Here is an 18982-nt window from a genome sequence, read left to right as displayed (position 1 = left end):
CCATACATCTCTACAATTACTTAAATAACTTAGATTTTTTGATTAATAAAGTAATCTGGGCTCCCAGAGTTCATCAAGATTCTTTGGATTCATCTTCAATGCCTCCTCCTTCATCTTACCCCTGACATGCTCAACAGTGTTCATTTCTGGTGACTGGGCTGGCCAATCCTGGAGCACCTTGACCTTCTTTGCTTTCAGGAACTTTGATGTGGAGGCTGAAGTATGAGAAGGAGAGCGATATCCTGCTGAAGAATTTGCCCTCTCTTGTGGTTTGTAATGTAATAGGAAGCACAAATGTCTTGATGCCTCAGGCTGTTAATGTTGCCATCCACTCTGCAGATCTCTCGCATGCCCCCATACTGAATGTAAAGCCAAACCATGACTTTTCCTTCACCAAACTTGACTGAATTCTGTGAGAATTTTGGGTCTATGCGGGTTCCAATAGGTCCTCTGCAGTATTGTGATGATTGGTATGTAGTTCAACAGATGATTCATCTGAAAAATCGACCTTATGCCACATTTCCAAATGATCAACTCGATGTCAAGTTATTATTTGTTGCTTATACAACTGGGATTGACGACAAGACTTGTCAGGTAGTGTAGATCAATGTTGTTTTAGTACAAAAATGTACGAAAAAGCAAAAATGAAAATGCACAAATTTTAAAAATGTGTTGATATTGTGCTGCCAAATTCACATGTACAGAATGTAACTTGGAAGAGCTGTATGAAGTTTTGATCACATATGCAAAAAAAATTATTAGATTTGAGCTTTGAATTTGTTAGAATGTAAAAAAAATTTGTAGGCTGAGCTTACGCCAGACCCAACACAATATCACGGCAATTTGTAACTTTTTGATGTAGTGGCTAATTCATACAATCTCATTCTCACAATTTTGTATGATTTGCTCATCCCCCAATGACGGTTGCGGGCAGGGTTGTGTGCAACACCTCCTTTTTAAAATTGTACATGTTGGTATGAATTAGCCACTAAACTGACAAAATGTAAAACAGTTAAATTTCCTCATGAGATCAGGCTGGCCAAAACAGATGTGATACCATCTAATGAAAACTTGCAGCACAATTTTGGATTAACAAAAATTTATCCATTTTAACGTTATTTTGTAAACATATTTTCTGTTAAATGGCAGTTATGAGTATTTATGTCAGAAATAACACTAACATTATCCTTTAGGCTTTAGGTAACAAAATAATTTTTGAGGTTATTGTGTTGAAGAAAAGCAATAGCTTTCTGGCCTTCAAGGCAGATATTTGAGTTACCTGGCAAGATGTGAGAACTGGCTTCTCGCGAGCCTCGTAAAACGTTGTGTTTTAAGTGAACTGTGAAAAAAAAGATCAAAAAGCAGAATTCCTCATTGTTTTATCACTTTGACCTTCCTGCTACAGTTCTGTTCTGCCCACGTTACACAAAAAATGAAGAAAAAAATAACTAAAGTTTATGAAATTTTATTTTGTATTTTTTTTGGGGGTGGGGGGGGGGGGGGGGAGTGGATTTAAGAGAAAACCTGGACATTTGCTGTAGACACTATGACATATTCAAACAAAATGCCTTTGAACAAAGTGGTTTTTTTTTTTTTTGTCCTCTATAAGTGATTTTAAAGTGTTCTCTGGCGCCAGCTGTTTCAAAATCCTGAGCAAACGTCACATTCTTCTACATGTGGTATGTTGAAATTATGTGGCTGTATCGTGTTTGTGTGCTCTGCTGCTTCCAGGTTGGATTGCAGGTTTATGTGCTATGAAAAACACCTGTTTGCTGCAAGCCTGAAGTTTAATTATATGTTTAACAGTGGACGTGCTGATCCGGCCGTCACATCATCGTGATGAATGGATCTCACTGGAGCACATTATACATTCAAACACATATATGAATATGAGGGTACTTCGAGAATCAAATGCAGACTCTTTTAGCTTTAGCTGTAGGTATTTGCTGTATAAGTTCTGAAGGACATGGCTGAAATTATATTTGACATAGCCCATCATTTTGATCTATGATGTTCTGGTCATAAAAAAAGCAGTAATATCGGATTGTTAACCTAAACTTCATTTTTTATAGCATCCTGTAACCTTCTGGCCTTCACTTGCCATCGGTTTCTTATGACAGTGGCCGACACTTTCTGCTTTTCCTGTGGAATCTTTACTGAGTGTGAAGAAACTGCCTGATAACACCTTCAAAAAGCTGCTGACAGGAATCTGCTTGTTGAGGAGAGAGTTTTTTTTTCTTGTCTTTTTTTAACAGCATGGGTCTGGTTTTTAATTAGTTTACATTACACAGCTTTCACTACACCAATAACTAGAATAATGAGCAGTCTTAGTATGTGTATAAAAAATGAAATTGTTATACTTATATAAACAATGTCCCAAAATGCTTTATTGGGACAAAAATACAATTTATGAACAACTGCCAATAGTAAAGTATTGAAATATTTAATCAGTCCTCACTGTATGCACAATTAGACAAAACAAAGCACATAAACAATAAAACGTATTTAGTACAAAAAATAAAAAGTTATTCAAGCAAAAAACATTGTAATTGTAACGTGTGGTCTAGTCATATTAGTGTTCAGGCATGAGCAGAAATATGTTTCTGATGGTAAGATAACCTTGGATATAAATATTAGGATTTTACGGTATTGTGATTACTGCTCTAAAATATGTTCTTTTTAAATATCTGGGTGAAAAACAACAACTTTTTCCTCATTGAACATGATATATATTTTTTTAATAAACATATAAAATATTTTGGACCAATAAACATGTCAGGCTAAATAATTTAAATGAATCATTGACTTCTGCTCACATCATTACTTTCAAAAACACAGATTTCTGGTCTCTTGTACGTTTTCAAAAACATAAAAGCCTTAGAAATACCTTAGGGACTGTGTAACAAAAAAATGTAATGTTTTTCAAATCTTAACTTTTCCAAACTGCGGTAAACCTTGAAACCGGTTATTGTCCCATGCCTATTAGTTCCATCAAGTTATTATTTTTCATAAAAAACAAAACACTGAAGATTTTTTTCAACTAAATTATCGAATTCAACAGAGCTACACTGCATGATAAAGATACAATCAAGCCTACAAATCAATACAGTAACCAAAGTGGTCTGATTAAAGAACATGAACTTATCATTATAACACATAATGAAAAAAAAAAAAAAAAAAACACATCTGCACTGAATGTTTTCAAACATGTCTTTGTCAGTTGTACATGTGGTACCTCAGTTGTCAATCAGCAAATACATATATATATATATATATATATATATATATATATATATATATATATATATATATATATATATATATATATATATATATATATATATATATATCTGCTTCTTCCAAGCTGGATCTTGCTGCTTTTCTTACAAATTACAGGAAGCTCATTGGTCAATGAGCTGATTTTGCAGGAGCCAATCCCGATAAGGCTAACAGCAAGCTCCTGACATATGACATACCTTTCTGTACTTAATGATCATGGAGCTCCTTAAAAATGTTGCAATCCGCCACAGCGGCTCAGAGGGTTTGAAGGGGAGAGTAAAGGGTTCAGGACACCCCTTCAGAGCCCACAACAAACATCTTCAAACCATTCTGTTGGAACAGGTAAGTGCATTTCATCAGTTACCTTCTCTCATTGAGTGTCTATATATATGGAGAACTACACCTAATATATTGTAGCTGCTATTTTGTGTAAAAATCTCATATGGATTTTTATATTAGTTGTTTTATTCACAATGTGTTTGTCACTGCAAACATTTCAAATGATTTATCGTTTTCATTGTCTAATCGTTATTTAAATATAAAATTGAAATATTTGGGATTTAATAAGAAGGGAAGTATATCTGTGAGGAAAAGACAAAGATTCTGAGAATTTTTTTGACAACTAAAAGCAAAAATCTTTACATATCAATATCGTGCACTACAGTATATCCACTAAACAGAAACAAGTGTAACAAAATATGGGGGCACTTATTGATTTAACCCTAATTTGGGTAACTTTGACAAACCCAGTGACTGGGTATTCTTTCAACATTAACTCAACAGTTAGGTTTGTCCATATTTACCCAAACTTAGTTAAAACAACCAAGCATTTTGCATGCATTAAACCATGGGAAGATTATCTTAGTTAAAGACTCACAAATGACTAAACTATACATTACTGTCAATGTCTGAAACATTATTTCAAGTTTCAATTTATTGGTTATTTTTGCACAAATTTTACATTAAAAATTAAAAACAGTTACAATTTTATCACTTCAGACTCCAAAACCCAACTAACCAACCGCTATTTTGTTTATTTGTTTAAAAATGTCTATATATCACTCTCTCAAATGGCAATTTTTATTTATAGGACTCAGCTAATCGAGAAAAATGGCCAGACTCATTAAGATCTTTGCAACAGCTCTTGTGATCGTCTTCATGTCAGGTAAGAATCTATTTTTATTAAAACAAAATATATGGTAATCCTGACTATTTAAATCCCCATTGACATCTGATGATATATAGTCAAATGAAAGTAAATTACAGTAGCATTACACACCATGAACCTTTGATGGAAAAATAGGACTTTCTACACTTATTAGACAACTGCACTTTTTCCATAAGCCATAAACATCTAAAGGCACCTACTGGAGGTGCACATATATGCCACAAATAATATTGCACGTACAGAACGTTTTACAACCTTCATTTTATTTTACAGCACTGGTAATTATAGCAGGAGCCTGTAGGCTTGTTCCCCAATCTCTTTGTAGTTTAACAGGTACACTTGCAGGGGGTCCCGGAAGTTAAAACCCCATTTTACAGCACTTAGAGCTCTCAGACAGAGCGGTAATCACTAGAATAAGACACAGCCTCTGCTGACAGGAAAAAAAGTGCCCGCTGTGCACTCATAGGTCCATATTAGTCAGTTGGCATTTTCCTTCATTTAAGAACTGTGACATTTGGTTTGTAACAATTCTCTCTCTCTCTTTTTTTTGCCTGATAAAGACTTCTTGAGTGCTGGTCCTGTAAAGCGTAATGAAGAAGTGGATGGTAAGGTTTGTGTGTATATGTGTGTGTGTGTGTTTAATTATATCATCAGCTGCTGTGTAAATGGCACTACCAACAAAGCTATGCTGTGCTTCTCCAATGCCATTAAACATGAATCATTATATTGCACACTGTAAAATGGCAGTGCTTCATTTTCTCATATACAGATTCTTTACATCATGGCTCCAAAATCAACACCCATCTTCTTAATGTCATTTTAGGTTCTATATTTAGAAATTAACACAACATATTTTTGGACTGTATTCCAATCCCAAGATCGAATAACCATGATGCATGATCCACTCTTTCCCACTTAGACAACTTATCATATACAGTGCCAGTCAAAAGTCTATTAAAATGACATTTTATACCAGTGCATATAGTTACAATTATCATGTACTTGTCTTGTTATAAAAGGTGCATCTGAGGTGGAAACAGACAGCAAGTCACATATCCGCAAAAGGAGGAATATTGCCTTCTACAGAAGTCAACCTGATTTCTGGGGCTGGTATAAATTCTTCATGGAGACCAACAACCAGGAGGGAGTGAGTAGTATATATTATTAGTCAGTGTCACAGTCTTTCTGAGACTTTATGCAATGTTGTTCTTTAAATAGCCCCTTTTATGCTTTAATATTACATTCATTCAGTGTTGAATGGAGTGTTGTGTAAAGTGTACGATAAATAAAGTTACTGTCACTTAAAAATTGATTGTGATTCACTGAAATGATAAGGATATTTCAGTACATTGTAACACATTTGCATTATGCCAATCTATTCTTATCCAACCTACTTATCAGTCTAAAGATCCTGCTCATATTATGCTTGCAAGTTTGGGGTTGATCAACTAGCTTGAAATGTTTTATCGTCAAAGCAATTGTTACTGCATTAGTGTTTTCAATCACTGAGGGAGGAAGGCACATGAGCAAATATGGTAATGGTGTTTCATTTCCAACACGTGCTAAAACTGGTAGACCCTCACAGGGCCATCTGACCAATCAGAAAAATTCAGGCTTTCTGAAAAAGGGGTTTATAAAGAACAAACTGTTTGAGGGTAAAAGAAATTAGGCGTTTTTTAACTGAAAGTGTTATTTTGACCTTGGATAAATGTAAACCTATTGTGTAAAACCTCAAAAACAAAACAAGGAACCTGTAAATTAGCATAATGGGGGTGTTTTAAAGGCGTCTTTTTGAGAGATATTTCAAGAAACTGCAACAAGAGTAACTCAATTACCCAATTTTTATGTTTCTCTGATGACATCCACAGATTGAGGACTTGGATCGAATGTACCGTGTTTACCTGCAGAACAAGCACAGAGTAGAAGAGGGTGCCAATTTCAACCATTACCTCACTCACTTGAGTCAAATTTACAAAACCTGTGCCAACTCTGATGACCCTGATTGCATTGCAGAGTCCACCAGCAAACCCAAAGCTAATATTGTCATGCCTTTACCTGTGAGGCAAGCTACTGTGGCAGTGTGCAACCCTTACCTTGACCCTTACTGCCTCTACGCCATCAGACCAAAAGCTGCAGAAGAGCCTTCACCTGCCCCAGCAAAGGTTCCTGCCCCAATTCTGTCACCTCTGCTCCCGCTGCCCCTGAAAGCACCTCTAGCCCATTATTACTATGCTCCAGTCATGGAGCCATTTTTGTCAGCTGAGCAGAGAGCAGAGCTGTTGCGCATCTGCAACCCTTCAGACACAGAGTGTCTGCAATATCACTTGCGAGCTGCTTACGGCTACAGACCCGCACTCGGCCCTCTGCCTTCTTACTCTCACCTTGGATGTGATCCTACCAAAGATCCTTACTGTCAGCCCAAGCTTGTGGCAAGATCTCCCTCAGGTTTGTATCACCTGTACCCTTCCTGTAATCCCGCCACTGACCCTCTTTGTGTTGCCAATGTTGTTGCACCTGCAGCTCAAACCGCTGAGAGTGCAGAAGCCCCAAAAGACAAGCTCTGCAACCCTTTGTTTGACGAAGGCTGTAACCCCCTTACAGCTGCTAAGCTAGCGGCTCTCAATAAACCTGTCCTGGAATATGCTCCAAGAGATGAGCCTGCACCTCTAAACCTGGCCTGTGACCCGCGTTACGACCCCTATTGTCTGATAGGTGGATCCGCTGCTCTCAGGAAGCCCCCTCCAGTTCTCCCAGAGTTCCAGACCCGTCACAATCTGGGTGTCCGTGGAAAGACCAAGGAAGGTTATGACTGCTATATGTTTTACGATAAGGACTGCACCCCAGTGGAGAACCAGGATCTGAGGTCCAGTGCTGCCAGTTCCAAGCCAGACTGCCACCCATTTGACCCCAACTGTGGGAGGTTTGCCGCTCAGCCATCCACTGGAGCAGAGCCAGCTAAAACAGTCAAGAATGGCATCATTGAGCCCCATCCCGACTGTGACCCAGAAATTGATTACAACTGTCGCCTGCGCCGGTCAGAATCTGCAGGTGATGAACCAGCCCAGCCAGAACAAGGTCACGGCAAACCTGAACATGTGGCTCCAGAGTATCCTGTTCCAAGATTTGAGGACTTCCTCAGAGCATACATGGGTGGCTACAAGAAATGAAAGGAAAAAAAAAACTGGATGAAAACTTGAAAATTCAATCATGTTTGCACACATTTAGCTTTGTGCAGGAGAAGCGATTCAGGATCATCCAGGAATCATTGACATTTTAGTAACTCTAGGGAATGATGTCTTATTCTGTCTGAAATGTCATGTTGGGAAACAAATTAATACAATTTGGGGTTTTCTTGATGGTAATGTGAAGCATTATATGATAGGTCTATATGTATTTATGTATTATATAGTGTAGGTTAGGGTACTTCAATATGACGATTACCAATATTCAAATCTGTGTTACTTTCCTTTAGTTATGTGGTCACTTTTAATATACATATTTAATGTAGCTTCCACTTTTATGCATAATTCTTTTTCAATAAAAAATGAATTTAAATTTGCGTTTTTTGATTCTTCTTGTGGTATTATTTACATTTAAAACAAAACTTGAGAATTAGTAGAGCATATGGATATGTTAGTGTAACAAAAAATTGATAATGTAGTAATTGCAAAGCAGAAATCTGTGTTCTCAAATAAATGTTTTCAATATGTGCAACCTCTGTGTGATTTATATACAACTGATTAGAGATGGTGTAGTATATTGTATCATTGTTGTATAATTATATTTATTGTGACAAAAATGAAAAGAAATTGAATTATCCTATCTAAATTAAGCACTTCCAAATACCATATCTGAAGATAACGTGTTTTGCATCTCAGGTCTTTATAAGGGAGGAAGAAAATGGACAAAAGCTTTCAAACTTCATAAAAAAAATAAAGCCCTGTATAGTATACAAGAAATGCCGTATATTCTATACAGTCCTGATGCATATAGTGGGTACGATTTTTGTAAATATTTTTTTTTATATAATTTACAATTTTTCTCAATTGCTTTGGCTCAATTCTTGATTGAAATTGAAATTGAAATTTTTCAAAACGATAAGATTAGATCTCTGAACAATTGTTCACTTCAGAGTGGCATTTCTTGATATAAGCAAATTGCAAATGCTTTGGCACATGTGTGCAAACAGTACAATTGCCAGTAGTTTGGACAAAAACTAATTGTGCATGGCTTGTTGATCAAAACTGATGAGTCGATTCTCAGCTGTCAAATTTTTCACTATTCAACTGAGCCGAGGCTCGAACCAGCGACCCAGCGCCCTACTTGCTGTGAGGCAACAGCACTACCTACTGCGCCACTGTTTGCCCCATTATTAGCCCCTTAAGCTGCTTTTTTTTTTAATAGTCTACAGAACAAACTATCGTTATACAATAACTTGCCTAATTACCCTAAACAGTTAACTTAATTACCTTTAAATGTCACTTTAAGCTGCAAAAGTGTCTTGAAAATTATCTAGTCAAATATTATTTACTGTCATCATGGCAAAGATAAAACAAATCAGTATTAGAAATGAGTTTTTAAAACTATTATGTTTAGAAATGTGTTGAGAAAATCTCCTCTCCGTTAAACAGAAATTAAAAGAAAAAAAAACAGGCAGGCTAATAATTTTGACTTAAAAAGACAGACAGACAGACAGACAGACTGACTGACTGACTGACTGACGGACTGATTGATTAATTGATTGATTGGTTGATTGATTGATTACCCACTGCACAATCAATACATTCACAAACCTGACCTGCAGTAACACGCTTAAGGAAAAGCAATTAAATGACATGTAATCTCTGTCCAACAAAAGCGACAGGATGTCTACCAAGAATAATCTTTTTGGTCCCACTTTATATTAATTGTCCTTAACTACTATGTACTTACATCACAAAATAAATACCATGTACTTACTGTGTTTATAATGTATTTGAGAACACTTGTGGTGCTTTTGAGTTGGGATAGAGGTTGGGTTATGGACAGGTTTGGTAGCATGGGTAGGTTTAAGGGTGGGTTAAGGTGTAAGGTATAGTAAACAGTGTATTTACAAATGTAATTACAAAAGTTAATTACAGATGTAATTACATACATGTATTTAATCAAGCATAAGTACACAGTAAATACATGTATATACAATAAGTACATTGTAACAAACTATTAATTCCTGTTTAAGTACATATTAGTTAAGGCCACTTAATATAAAGTGGGACCATTTTTTTTAATGGATCATATTTTGTAGTATTTTGGTGTATTTTTGGTAACAAAAGAAATATGAAATGTACAGTACAGTAACTGGACAAGCAAGATTGCATGTAATACATTTGTACACAAATAGATATACTGTATAAATACAAATGTTCTTTTTTTTCTACGTACTATTCAGTCTCCTTTTCAAATATCAGATTTTTTTCAACCTTAGTTTTACATGGTTGTCTGTCTTGTGAAAAAACAACAAATTTTTTTGAGTAGTGTGGCTCACACGATGACAAATACACTTTATGTTTTGGTGGCCTTGGCTGAATTACTGACACGATGTTTGAAGCATGAATGAAATGTTTTGGGTGAATAACTACATTTTGCAGACATGCAATAAAGTTCTGGAGTTCCAGCAAACTCTTTTGAGATTTGCACTCACAGTTTAGAGAATTTTAAGTCGTTTTTTTTTTTTTTTTTTTAAACTGTCATTTTAGTTTATTATCATGCAGCAAAAAAAAAAAAAAAAAACTCATTATACCTTAGCACCCAATGTATCTACAGGATTCACATTCACAACAACATTTAGCCAAAAGACCCCTCAGGCAGATAAGTAGTGACTACACTTTATGACTGTTAAAAAAAAAAAGCTTGGCATGCCAGCACAGTAACACTAATGACTATTCACACAGGACATGTTGAAATGTGCATGTAGTGTAAGTGCACTCTAAATATGCCACTCTAACTAAAATGCGAAGTGATAAAGCACACAAGATATACCTAATACTTGGATTACCTAGCCCACTCTCCCAGGAACACGCAACAGACTTTATCGACACAATTCATTCCAACAAGCAACTTGCGTAAGTATAGTAGAAATCAGCAGGGATATGTTACTAGATGCACACTCAGCAGCTTTTCATGTTCATACCACGGGCACGTCTGGTGTGGTTCTTTCCTTACTGTCTAATTGGCCTTAGGTGGGCTTTGAGAGGGGATACAGCAAAGGCTATGAGACTTTGAACTGTTGCTTAATGCCTCAGTCAGCATGAGTCCAGTTTGTGCTGACTGCTCCTCTCCATGGCCTGCATACCTGTGGGACCAGCTGAATGTCATTAAAGTGGATGGGAAAGGGCCCTGAATGGTAATGAGGGTAAATATGTCCACTGCATAAGCAAACAGAAATTAGTGGTCTACTTCTGTGCGTTGGATTCGACAGTGCTGCAGAGTTTCTCATTTGGTTAATGTGGCAAGTGAGTAAGTTTGCTTCTGAAACAGCACGCTCTAGAAAGGGACTGTTATGATGAGGCTGAAGATCTGGCCTTGAATGAAGATTTTATTATTTTGATAAAGAAATGTGGCTTTTGAAATGTTTGAATGCATGTAAATGTGTTTTTTTTTTGTTGCTAATATTCACACACAGTCAGAAGCAATACAATACGCTTAAGAGTGCTGCAAGCTGAATAAATCTTTACAGAGATTTGAAATACATAGAAAGTATATTCAATGCAACCGTCTAACTTTTCAATTAACTTTAGTAAAAATAAAATGTCAAAATGTGAGGAGAAATGCCATACTAGCTTTCAGTCCAACAGTTATATTCATGCAAAAATGAAACACTTGTTCTGATTCTGGCTTAAACATATCAAAATATATTTAACTGAAAGCTGTTTAACACTTCTATTGTTTTAATAATAAACAAATGAATGTATATACATTTTTATACTTGACCATGCACATATATACACACGTAAATTTACTAACATATCAACAATAAAAAAAAAATTCCAAGGGATAACAGAGCAACAAGATCTCCTCAGCATTTCTTATTATATTTTTACATCGATAGAAAGTTTTGAATAAAAGTAGTTTTTAATGATTGAAATTTAATTAATTTATTTAAATAATTTAATGAATGAATTAATTATTACACACCTTAAGAAATATTTTTTTTTGGAACAAACCAATGTTGTCCAGTGACTTTCCATATTAACGTACCTTGCCTAGTTGCCCTAATTAACCTAGTTAAAGGTGCAATAGGTGATCTGCCTAAATGTTAACCGGTTGGCATGATATCTTTGAAACACAGCCCCTCCCCTGCTCTCCAAAGCCACACCTCCTGAAATCACGAACGCACACATTAAAGATGACAGAGACCCACTAGATCATGTCATTCGCCAGTTAAAAAACTTTATAGTACTTTATAACACTACAATTCTGAGTGAAAAACTGTATTATATCTATCTACCACGTTTTCAGTTTTGTAGCAAGCAACACTTGTCATATGTGTAATATTTCATGCATGCAAGGATCGCTGGTCTCACTCTCTTACACGCTTTGTCCTAAAGTGACTTCTTTATGCTTAGTGGTTGGCCGGCAGGGTGAAGGAATTACACTTATTACTGAGCCATACTTACATGCTATTTTAGACCAAATATTCAGAGTAGCATGGTAAACGATATAGGGAGCGTGTCACAGGTTGTCATTGCTCAAAAATGAACCAGTGTAGTAAATTACCAACTTTACCTCAGTACAGAAATAGCGTTCTTCACGTACGTTTTGTTACACCAAACAAAACTCTTGAAAATAGTCACATCAATCTTTCGCCAGAAGTACATATAACCAATTCATAATACAACAAAATCTACATCAGCTTTGCGTGACTAAATTGTTTTAAACCACAACATTACCTAAAAGAAATACAGTGTCTTGCAGAAAGTAACTATAATTTTTAAACTTTTGATTTAGCCTTTGTTTTTACCGCTGTCACTCTCTTGCGCAGATGAACGAGCGTGCATGCTCAAATGGTGGATATGCGTGAACAGGGGTGCACAAATGTACAAATCTACATTTGTTGACTGACAGTTTGGGCTACTTATCAGAATTATGAAAATTATCGGCCTGACAAATTTTAATTGGATGAAATTTTTTTTACCGTGTCTTTTGTCTTACAGTGCATCCGTAAAGTATTTATAGCGCTTCAATTTTTCCACATTTTTTTATGTTACAGCTTCATTCCAAAATGAAGAAAATAAAATTATTTCTTCAAAATTCTACACACAATACCCCATAATGACAATGTGAAAATCTTTTTTTTTAAATTGTCGCAAATTTATTAAAAATAAAAACCTGAAAAATCACATGCACATAAGTATTCACAGCCTTTGCTGTGAAGCTCTAAGTTGAGCTTGGTTGAGGTACATTCTGTTTCCACTGATCATTTTTGAGATGTTTCAGTAGCTTAATTGGAGTTCCCCTGTGGTCAATTAAGTTGATTGGACATGATTTGAAAAGGCATACATCTGTCTATATAAGGTCCCAGGGTTGAGAGTGCATGCCAAAGCACAAACCAAGCATGAAGACAAAGGAATTGTCTGTAGACCTCAGAGACGGGATTGTCTCGAGGCACAAGGCTGGGGAAGGTTACAGAAAATTTTCTGCTGCTCTGAAAGTTCCAGTGAGCACATGCAGTGGCCTCCATCATCCGTAAGTGAATGACGTTTTGAACCACCAGGATTCTTCCTAGAGCTGGACGGACATCTAAGCTGAGTGATCGAGGAAGGAAGGCCTTAGTCAGGGAGACTATCAATAACACAATCGTTACTCTGTCTGAGCTCCAGTGTTCTTCTATGGAGAGAGGAGAAGCTTACAGAAGGACAACCATCTGTGCAGCAATTGACCAATCAGGCCCGTATGGTAGTGTCGCCAGATGGAAGCCACTCCACGCCTGGAATTTGCCAAAAGGCATCTGAATGATTCTCAGACCATAAGAAACTAAATTCTCTGGTGTGATGAGACTAAAATTGAACTCTTTGGAGTGAATGCCAGACGTTACATTTGGAGAAAACCAGGCACCGCTCATCACCAGGCTAATGCCATCCCTACAGTGAAGCATGGTGGTGCAGCATTATGCTGTGGGAATGTTTTTTAGCAAAATAACCAGGAAAACTAGTCAGGATAGAGGTAAAGATGAATGCAGCAATGTACAGAGACATCCTGAATGAAAACCTGCTTCAGAGTGCTCTTGACCTCAGACTGGGGAGACGGTTCATCCTCCAACAGGACAATAACCCAAAGCACACCGCCAGAGGTTTAGATTTTTTATTTTAAAAACTTTACAACATTAAAAAAAAAAAAATTCACATTGTCATTATGGGTTACTGTGAGTAGAATTTTGAGGAAATAAATAAATTTAATCAATTTTGAAAAAAGGCTGTTACATAAAAAATGTGGATAAAGTGAAGCGCTATACTTTCCGCATGCACTGTATATACACACACACACATTCACAAAGGAAAGCTTTTTAAAATAATGTACTGCTGTTTGCTGTGTTGTTGCATTTAAATGAATTTGACTTTGACTAATGTCTGGCCCCTAAAGGAGTTATTCCTGACAATGATTTCCAAACCAGATGTTGTGTGCACTTTAAAATCACCCGATAGTCATATATTATCTACAGTCCTAAAACTGTCCGTTTTAAGTTGGCTAATAGACTGAAGGTAACCTTTTGCCAAAATGAGACATGCCCTAGTTACATGAACAGTTTTAACTACTTTAATCTCTCTGGGTGACATACTTACAGAACACGATGACAGTTTCTTTGTAGTAAACTTCAAATGAGAAAGTGCACTTATGCAAGCAGACCTGCTGGGAAAAAATAACATCAACATCAGATGGGGTGACTTCAGTATATTTATACATTTGAGTGTTTCTGTTCACATAAACGATGGGATTTTTTCTTCGCTAAATTTAAAGTTCAGTTTTACTACGACGAATTGTGCTCATGAAGGAAGGAGAAAAAAGGAAGATTGTCAGCGTATAAGATATACACAAGATCCTCATGCAGGCTCTAAAGCATATACTGCGAAAAGCTTGACAACCCATGAGAAACATTTTCAACCTCTGGTTCAGATGGAGTTGTCTCTTACGGTTTTGGATATTCTCTAAGATTTAATTTAAGATAAAGTTGTAGTTTTGTTGCTCCTGTAGAATCTATAAAAGGTTGAATCACTGCAACACATGTTATTCTCTTATTGAATCAGCGGACTGTGATTGATATTGGGAAAAAAAATCAGGCTGAGAAAATCATTTCCTACTTTTATTCTTGTTAGATTAAGAGTCCCTAAATTAATTTTCCTACCATTTAATATCTTCAATAAGCTTTATTCTATAACATACAGAAATTAATTTTGATAGTCATTGGATTTTTATTTTAGCATTTTTAAATGTATTTGTGCAAACTCAATACTGAATGTCTTTTTTAACCAATGTTAATTCAGCCTGCATGTTTGCTTTTTATTTTTTATTAGTTTTATTAGTTATTCCTTTTGTTTTTTTATTAGTTGACATTTTTGAATATATGTGATAAAAGTGAATATATAAATGTGGTTTATATATAAACATTTTCAAACAATATATTATTGAATGTACATAGTACTATATTTATAGTCATACAGTTATGCACATTTAATATATTGTTTAATAATGTTTTGTGATGGAAAATAAAATTAGACTATTCTATAAAAGATCAAACTGATGATTATAGAAGACAGGCAGCTTTTCATAGCCTATAGGTTAATTAGGATAACAAAAATGTGCAGTAGGTTTTCTTTTCAAACTGCTCTCATTGCATGTCAAGGAGCTCTTTATTAAGTTCTTCATACACAACTACTTAAAAACTTTAACTGCTTTCCCTAAATGAGTTAATTGAGCAGCTTTTAAATAACTTAGAAAAACACATTATCTTGAATCTATTCTATAGCACTGATACATTGTTGTTTTGTTACTGCAAGTAATTTTTAGGACAGCTCATGCAGTACATGTAATTTAGTCTAGGACTAGCCTTAAGCCTTGTCTCTAAAACAGAGCATAGATGTTTGCACAATACATAATTAAAATGGTTCATCCCATGTGAAAAAAATACCATAGAACACTTTAGGATTCACCATGGTAATTGTTATTAGTGTTATTGTAGAATACTGTAAATTACAGTACCCTATTTACTATTTGCATTCATAAAGTATTGAGGATATGAATTGATAAACTCCAGTAAATACTGAGTACACTTTAAAAATTACTACAGTAAACAAGTAGACTATGGTATACTGTATTGTATCATAGGCCTAATATTTAGTTAGTTATAGTATTTGTACGTTATCAATGTAGTACTGTACTGTGCTGGTAATATTTTAGTTATACAATATTTTTACTTGCAGGAACAGTGTAGTTGTTTACAATTGATCATTTGAGCTAACATTCAGGACAAATTAGGTTGACTTGACTGCCTTGGCACTAACAGTTAACACTACTCCCAAAACATGGTTTTAAAGGTTAAAATAGCCTACCCATATATTTCCCTATTACACAGTAAAAACTTCAAAGAACAAAAATTACTATTAATGTTTGTTACTAAAAATTACTATTAATTGTTTGTTTCACTATAGTAGATCCAAAAGACGAGGAGCAGAATTACCACACAGTACCACATTATTGCAATTTACTGGTATATTTCCATATAGAAATCTGATCTACGGAAATAAACAAATTACATATATGGCTTATGTAGCCTAAAACTTTATATTTGGATTTTACATGTAAAAAATATGTTATAACATATTTACATATTTTCAAAACAGATATGCTGTATATATATTTAAAAATATTGGGAAAAGGGTAATTTATAGGCTATATTTTTCACCATTGGAATCATATGTGTGCCATATTTGTTCAATACATTAGCTGTAATTGTGTATATACGGCCATATATTGTATGAACACATTAATAAAATTATAGCTAATGTATGTGAACATATGGCATTACTGCACATATGTAGTATATGTGAATATTTGTAATAATAATGGTTGAAAAAATATGTAAACTGATATTTTTGCAATATTTTGTAATACATGTAATTTCAATGTAGCAATTTCCATAGGTTCCACATATTTCAATGAAAGAGTTAATATTAAAAAAAACACTACAGCATTTACCAAAGAAAATGTACTATATAAAACGTATCTTCTCTAAAATACTATATGCTATGGGATGATTATTTCACTGTTGGTATAAAAAATGTTTTAAACATGTCTACAAACTTTTTTTCCGCGCTTGTTTTTAACGTAGCCTAACGCCATATTAACTTTGTGCGATGCTTCCGGTGTCTTTGCTAGCAGTTAGCTTTTTTAGCTCTTTAAAAAAAGCTTCTTGATATTACAACTGGTTTATCACCCCAATAGTAAACGAATCGATATATTATACTGTATATTGACACTGTATTGTTCTGTAGTAGGCTACTGAATCGCAAGTAGTTCGTCTGTTTTAATAAAAAGGATCATCCGCTATTACATAAGAACTTAAGGAAATACCGCGTGGCAAATGTCTGCAGGTGTAGTTGTGTATGAATGGATGCAGTAGGGTTGGTGAAGCGGCCAGCAGATGCTGTCACATGATCCAGAGAGGCTGAAGATGTGAGAGATCCAGAAGCACAGCGCTCTGACTCTGCACTCGCGCTCCGGCTCGTCTGATGCTCGCACTCTCTGATTGGTGAGTAGCTGCTGGATTTCTCCATTCTTTCATCCTTGTCAGTTGTTGAAATGTGACTAATTTTGCTATTTGGTTTCACCGAGGTAATAATTTAACGAGGATGTTATTATTTTCTTATTTAGAAAGAGCACTACTTTTTATTCCGTATAACATAGCATGAATTTAACGTCGAGTTTATTTCATAATTATTCATTTTAGGAGCTGCATTCATAATTATTTTAATACATGCATAAATAATGACTCTTGAATTGGTTCCAAAGTTATTTGCTGCTCTCACATGTTTATTTGTTTATTCTATTATGCTTAAATGATTTAACCCTTATGTTTAACAACATATCCTATAATTTCTAAAATATCAACCTCTACCAAGTGGTAGATATGTCGGTTTATGGTAAAAGTACCAAAATGAATGCATGTTCTATGAAAATGTTATCAAAATAAAACTTTTCTGACTTCTAAATTATCTTTATTTTTTGAAGTATGCCATAAAATAATTCAGATTCTCATTTAACATGTTTTGTTGCTGTTTTTTTTTTTTTTTTTTTTTTACAATAAAATCATAATCAAGTGTAGAAGTGCCACAGGATTATGTTTCTTTGATTTTTTTTTTGTAAACCAACAATGCTGTGTGTGTAAACCACTATTTAAAAGAATCAAAAAATGGTCAACCATTTGGTAGAGCAGGCAGTTAAGGAGTTTAAGGAATACCATGTTTTTCTGTCTTATGCTAAATAAAAAAAAAAAAATGAATAAGTAATTATTAAAAAAAATCTTTAGCTTAGGTATTTAAGAAACAGTTCAGCCATTAACTGAAATGATTCGTAATCCAACCTATATGCAGAAACTCATGTGAAATGATAAACAATACTTGAAAGCATTTTGATTTAAATGAGATTTTAAACATGTTAACTTGCTATGGTTAATGCAGCTAGCAAGATTAGCAGAATTAGACAGACTAATTCAGCTATTTGGATGTTTTGCAAATGTATTAAGGTTTTTTCTTACTAATGCGTTGCATTTCACATTTGTCATTTCATTCATGACATCCATAAATATCTTACTGATGTGTCTTGACATTATTGTAATCATATGAAAATGTTTGTCTTTTCGTAAAGTGTAAAAAAGAAACTTAAAGCTTAAATGTCTGATGAAGTTTGACAAAAAATATATCACGGCATTGTAATAAGATTATTTCATGCTACATCAGCATAATATAAGTTGGCTTTTATATTATCCAGCCAGCTGCAATATTTCTTTCATACCTTTTGTATAATCACACGACCCAAAGCATAATAATCAGTCCTCTACTAGATAAGGTGCTCACAGTCTTCCTACAAAACCATTTTCTTTAATCAATATTGTTCTTGTAGAATGGAGAATGATAGTGCAGAAGATGTGTGTTATTCTGAAAAAAAAGAATGATTTACTATTCAGACTGTGTCAGTCAAGGGACAGGTGGGGGAAGCCAGCCATGAAATATCCTTTCCCCTAGTAAGGCTTATCTCTCATTGGGAATTCTAGTAGGGATGGAAGTATCAACCATACGATACCTGGACAGAATTCCTGAGTCTTCCTCAGAGCTACACTTCCGTTTCATCTGAATACAGATAATGAAGACACGAGTATGTTTTTATTCATGGAAGAATATTCACAACTAAAATAACTCCTATTTAGGACATCCCTTCCAGCAAAGTTTTAGATTGTAGACACCTACGCAGACTGCAGGATTGTTGATTTCTCATTTAATTGAAAAT

The 18982-nt window shown here is 34.9% G+C and overlaps 2 protein-coding genes across 5 annotated transcripts in view; both read left to right on the top strand.

Annotated features, from left to right (window-relative positions):
• Positions 1-3550: 3550 nt before the first annotated feature.
• Positions 3551-8002, top strand: and2 (actinodin2). Its single transcript, NM_001111190.1, has 5 exons — positions 3551-3621; positions 4370-4444; positions 5008-5052; positions 5467-5594; positions 6316-8002. Exons 2-5 carry the CDS (start codon positions 4390-4392, stop codon positions 7612-7614), a joined length of 1527 nt encoding a protein of 508 aa, NP_001104660.1. The 5' UTR covers positions 3551-3621; positions 4370-4389; the 3' UTR covers positions 7615-8002.
• Positions 8003-17179: 9177 nt separating this feature from the next.
• ralyl (RALY RNA binding protein like) overlaps positions 17180-18982 on the top strand; it is a 36249-nt gene continuing 34446 nt past the window's right edge. For all 4 annotated transcript variants that reach the window (XM_073927109.1, XM_073927107.1, XM_005163513.6 and 1 more), the window contains exon 1: positions 17180-17228. The gene's annotated coding sequence lies outside the window, so the exon portion shown is untranslated. The remainder of the gene's footprint in view (positions 17229-18982) is intronic.

Source organism: Danio rerio, chromosome 2 (genome assembly GCF_049306965.1).
Source record: "Danio rerio strain Tuebingen ecotype United States chromosome 2, GRCz12tu, whole genome shotgun sequence".
In the NCBI taxonomy this organism is placed as follows: domain Eukaryota; kingdom Metazoa; phylum Chordata; class Actinopteri; order Cypriniformes; family Danionidae; genus Danio; species Danio rerio.
This window is presented reverse-complemented; position numbering and strand designations above follow the sequence as displayed.

What these genes read in the sequence shown, in the direction of transcription:
- and2 (NM_001111190.1), top strand. Translation starts at nt 4,390, where the DNA reads ATGGCCAGACTCATTAAGATCTTTGCAACAGCTCTTGTGATCGTCTTC. An exon ending in TGTGATCGTCTTCATGTCAG is followed by an intron (nt 4,445 to 5,007) that starts GTAAGAATCTAT and finishes TGCCTGATAAAG; the next exon opens with ACTTCTTGAGTGCTGGTCCT. An exon ending in AGACCAACAACCAGGAGGGA is followed by an intron (nt 5,595 to 6,315) that starts GTGAGTAGTATA and finishes TGACATCCACAG; the next exon opens with ATTGAGGACTTGGATCGAAT.